The 5,164-nt window shown below is 32.9% G+C and overlaps 1 protein-coding gene across 7 annotated transcripts; it reads right to left on the bottom strand.

The window, feature by feature from the left end:
* Positions 1 to 6: 6 nt before the first annotated feature.
* On the bottom strand, positions 7 to 4,825 carry LOC112455065. Of its 7 annotated transcripts, none has more exons than XM_025016764.1 (4): positions 4,676 to 4,819; positions 3,756 to 3,917; positions 941 to 2,450; positions 7 to 102 (listed from the first exon to the last, which is right to left on the bottom strand). In XM_025016764.1, the coding sequence occupies exons 3-4, from the start codon at positions 2,390 to 2,392 to the stop codon at positions 43 to 45; spliced, it is 1,512 nt and encodes a 503-aa protein (XP_024872532.1). In that variant the 5' UTR covers positions 2,393 to 2,450; positions 3,756 to 3,917; positions 4,676 to 4,819; the 3' UTR covers positions 7 to 42. The 7 variants fall into 7 exon arrangements, 6 of the variants coding, with proteins under 6 accessions (XP_024872532.1, XP_024872530.1, XP_024872528.1 ...); XM_025016765.1 differs by lacking the exon at positions 7 to 102 and having other exon boundaries at positions 1,012 to 1,056; positions 1,302 to 2,450; XR_003040817.1 differs by lacking the exon at positions 941 to 2,450.
* Between the last annotated feature and the right edge of the window lie 339 nt (positions 4,826 to 5,164).

Raw genomic sequence — 5,164 nt, 5'->3', positions numbered from 1 at the left:
TTGGCTTATCAGAATCTGTAGTACAATACTTTGGAGGCTTTTTTATTGTACGTCCTCGTCGATTACATTTTGAACCTTTATTGTCCGACATTTTTTATGACACTGTGGATCAGTACATATATGTATATATTTATAGTTCTTTTTTTATCTTGTAGTGGAAAAACATTGAATAGTTATGAGGTACAAAAAATAAATTATATTGGAGGATTTATACATTGACAGATTATAAATTTAAAATTTGTTATGCGAATATGATCAAACATCTACGTTATATATAAATTGGCTTTACAATATGAAACTAATTAATATAATGTAAGAGAGTAGAAACAATATATTCATCATTATTTTTTTCTGATTTTTTTGTTGAAGAGAATGATCCTGACCAACTTGGCATACTATAGCACTTCGCAGTTACATAATTTGTGCTGATTAATTGTAAGTCTTTTGATAACTCTTTGCATTTATAAACTCCGACAGTTGAAGACTGAATTGGCAATTCATAAAAATTTGTAACATTTTGAAAACTTTGTACTACAAAGAAAACATTTTTATTTTGAGTCAAAATATTTCTAATTCTGCAAATAGAGTTATCCCGAATCTTGCAAAAGCTATTGCAATCATCTAATGCAAAATTAAATTCATTTGACTGATAATTTTTGTATTGTATGACATTTGTATTTTCCATATATTCAGGAATGGGACCATTTGAGTGTTTTGCTGAAAGGCGATGATTCTCAAGATTACGTTCAGGTACATGTTGTATATAATTTTTTTCTCGTAATCGATTTGCGAATTGCTCAAGTGGACGTGGATGATTTCTTATATTTTTTTTAAAAAACGGCATATTATTTTCATAAACGAATGCTGAACAATTTTCTAGATGTCCTAATTCCTTTACGTCATCAACTAAATGTTGTAATCCATGAACATTGTAACTTACAAAGGTCGCTGTATAAAGATGTTCCGCATATTTAACAAATCTTTGTAGGCATTTTTCAGCCGTTTTTAATTGCCTTTTCGATTTCGAACATTTAATTGATGTGACTATTCTCATGGCTACATTAAGTAATAACAAATGTAAGTAAAATTCGTCAGATAGAATTCCGAACGAAATAATTGGTGCTGCATATAAAAGGAAATGTCTTAACTCAGTTGCTTTAAATTTAGAGAATTTTGCGAGAGATCTAGGGCGACGAGCAAATTCGTTTGGACAAAACTTGTTTAACTCTTCATATCGTGAAGACATTTCATTAAGCGCTGAGCTAGGTAGTTTCGCTGCATATCCAAATTTGCCATCATACCACGCACTTAATAGCCTCGAAGCAACACCAGCGTATACCAGATGCATAATTTCAAAAGGCACCCTTGTGACAATCGGTATTCCAAGATCCTGTAATGGACTTTTTCCTTTTTGATGGTCCTCATCCAAACAAGATATATATTGTTCATTTGTTCGTTTTTCGTGATTGATGCCCAAGTAAACCATTCGATTCTCATGTCGGAAACCATTAACTTTGCATTTAGAGCACGGATTACCGGAATTGTGTCCATAATGATTTAAAACTAAAGCTCTCGCCGGAGCGTCTGCTACAAAATTTTTAAACACTATAGGAATACGACGATTATGTATTAGTATTCCTCCTAGTCTATTAGCTGATTTCACCTCATCAACAAGATTTTCAAAAAACTTATGTACATCGCAAGGTTTCTCAAGTCCTTTATACACACCTATAATCACCGGCTTGAAATAAGGAATATTAATGACCCTATATTGTAAAGGCCAATATTGCATAGGATTGTTTCTACTCAATGATAAACCGTCAGTGCTCAGTTCTATTTCTAGAACAGGCGGAATTTCATCTGCATCGTAAAACGAAAGGTGCTTTTCTAACAGTTTTACAAAACCAATATGCCAATATACACCTGAGCCAATTGGTACAAAGTTAATGCGATCACGACTTGTTTGTAAAAAACTTCTGCTATCTTTTGGCAAATTTTGAAAACATTTATGCATACGAAGTACTCTTAAAATTGCTGTAGTCTGAACATGATTTATATTCATGTCCAGGCAGCATTGTCGTAAACAGTTTTGAAAACAATCTATTTCGACATTTTGGTGTTGCGAACAAAGTTGCGAATCTTCGTGTACTATTTCTTCTACTACATCATCATGAGCACTTGGCGTTTGTGATGGAAAGTCCAAAGACGTTTCTTCAGTTTCACTACTTCTCAAATTCTGTTCACATGAATAAGTTAAGGAATTATTACTTCTATTTTGATCTTTTAAGTGTGTTTTACCCGCAGAAAGATGGAATGCTCTACGAAGGCGTAAACGATTATATTGTTGACGACTTGATAAATTCTTAAAAACTTTGCGAGTCGTCCAATTCATGTTTCCTTTGATTTCAATTGAGACTTACTTGCCCATTCAATTTCACTCAAGTGCAGTACTGAAATAAAAAAGAAATTAAGACTAAGTGAAAAACATAATAAAGCAAAGTCCAATCACTGACATAATAAAAATTCGAATAGGATAAGCTACTATTTTATTTAACAATGTATAAATAAGTTAATGTTTATCAATAAACGAAAAATCTTAACGTTAGAGTTCTTCAAAAGAAAAAAAAACATCTGATTACTAATGACTTAAGGGGGTGCCAAAGTGCACATTTTAAGCTGAATTTCAAATTGAATATCTACAGTTCATAAAATAGTGGTAAAACAAAACACGTATATTAATCATTTTTAATTATTTATAAATTTTCAAGAATCTGAAATTAAAAATTAGAAAATATCAATATTTCTTTTTAACTGAGGTACTGCAGGTAAGTGTTATTTGTGTAATCATTCATTATCTTCCTTAAATAAATATTTGATAGCAAAAATTTCTCAAAACAAAATCGCACTCCTAATATATTATGTGTGAGCGTATACGTCAAAATAAGCAAACCAACCAAGTTATTTTTGTTGGTTTTATCAATAATTTTTTCCATGCATATTTCAAAAATTTTTATTACTACCGTACATAATACTTTAATTCATATTCAAAAACATTTTCTTTACACTACGACTTTTAAATTACTTTTTAACAAGTTATTTATAGCCGGTTTTTCTCTATTTTTTAAAATTGAAATGCAAGAGTTATTAAAAAACTACTGATAAAAAATTTGCCAACACAGTTGTAAGTTACATATTGAAAATATTAATTAATAATTGTATAAAAATCTGTCGATGAAAGCTGCTTATTTATATGTGTAAGTGAATGATAAAAAAGAAATAATACCACACATTATATAGACTTATATTAATACTTGTCATCACTTCTGTAATAAAATTGTCTTATATATATATATATATAGTACTAACGCACACAAGCTTAATGTTATTAATCGCAGTATTCATTATTAAAAAATAAAACTTCATAGATATATTTATACATATACCTACATATACTGAAAATCATTATAATTGCATATAAAAATCTGTCAATGTATATGCTGCTTTTGATATAATTTATATTTCTATGAAATATATAAGCTTATTTCTTTGTAATTGAATAATAAGAAATAATACTGTACACTATACCTTATACTAATACCAATCAATGAAGTATATAACAATACTGACATTCCAGCATGTATTATTGACAAGATATAACAACTAGGCCATTGTGATGGTTGTATCAAAAAGGATTATATAAAATGTTATAGGTTATGTGTCCAACATGCTATTTAATGAAGAGATATAATAATTACCAGTAGTTATATGATTTCCAACAAATTCTTGAATATGGCGAAGGAAATACTGGCACAATATACTGGTATAATAATTAAACAACACCGCACCGTTGTTACTTGTTACTTAGTTGTCCCGCCTATTCGATCCTTTACTCGGCCTGGCAGTTTTGGACTTCGTATCTGGAAATGTAACAAAATTTAATGACCAATTTGATCAGTTATTGGCCTAGTTTACACCGATCTCTTGATACGCTTATCAAATAGTAAACATCGCTCAACGATAGAATGCTGGAGGAAAGTCTAACGCGAATACCTCCAAATGTACATCTCCATGGAAATATTGCGACACTCGCAGGCATCATACCTATATGTAAATCGTACCTTGCGTAACTCCTCTCTCTCTCTCTCTCTCTCTCTCTCTCTCTCTCGTCTGTTACTTTCCGCGAGGACAGGTATACGACTACATAAATCGCGTCATGTTCCGAGGATCATCGTTCGCCGGATCTTCGCGCCCTTCCCGGCGATGTCACGATAACGCGATACCGAGATACCATTGCACGTCGTAATCACGTTACATATGGGCTGTATTCGGGGAGCGCGCTATTAGCGCTATTTGCTTATTCTATCCTTGTTTTACATCTGATGAGCGATAAAGACAGAATAATGCAATAGCGCTATAGCGCGCTCCTCGAATGCAGCCCAAGAAGGGAAGTCGGTCGTCGACTGCAATGATAAGCCGCGCGACTACAAACTATAGTATATTTTAACTGATCAATCAATAATCAAACTAAATTTACTAGTTATTTACTATTTAATACGCGTATTAAGTGATCGGTATAAACTATAGGCCATTGTGATGGTTGTATCAAAAAAGATTATATAAAATCTTATAGGTTATATATCCAACATGCTATTTAATGAAGAGATATAATAATTACCAACAGTTATGATTTCCAACAAATTCTTGAATATAGCGAAAGAAATGGCACAATATACTGGTATAATAATTAAACAACACTGCACCGTTGTTATTTGTTACTGTGGTTGTCCCGCCGGTCCCGCCTATTCGATCCTCTACTCGGCCTGGCAGTAATGATACTGATAGACGAGCCACGAGCCGCGCCCGCGAGCCGCGAGCGGGACGAGCCCGCTTTTTTTCGCGCATGTGCGTCAAATGCGGCGCTCGCTATAGTATAATAGTTTAACCAATCACAGTCTATTGTTCTCCTTGCGGTCGAAGAATCCCTGGTAACACAATACAGTCTAAAATTGCGACAGAAGTGCATAATATCTCTGATTGAACGAGTACTTACTGCACTTTTGCAGCAGTCTGCTAAGAAGCTAAATAGTACAAAATTTCACACGCGGCCTGTGCGTCTATTGTAAATAAGGCCCGGTTTCACCAACGTGATTTAATCTAATCGGTC

The sequence above is a fragment of the Temnothorax curvispinosus genome, unplaced genomic scaffold (genome assembly GCF_003070985.1).
Source record: "Temnothorax curvispinosus isolate PA1 unplaced genomic scaffold, ASM307098v1 QBEX01005756.1, whole genome shotgun sequence".
In the NCBI taxonomy this organism is placed as follows: Eukaryota; Metazoa; Arthropoda; class Insecta; order Hymenoptera; family Formicidae; genus Temnothorax; species Temnothorax curvispinosus.
Note: the sequence above shows the minus strand (reverse complement) of the source record. Positions and strands in the feature narration are given on the sequence as shown.

What these genes read in the sequence shown, in the direction of transcription:
- LOC112455065 (XM_025016762.1), bottom strand. Translation starts at nt 2,392, where the DNA reads ATGAATTGGACGACTCGCAAAGTTTTTAAGAATTTATCAAGTCGTCAA.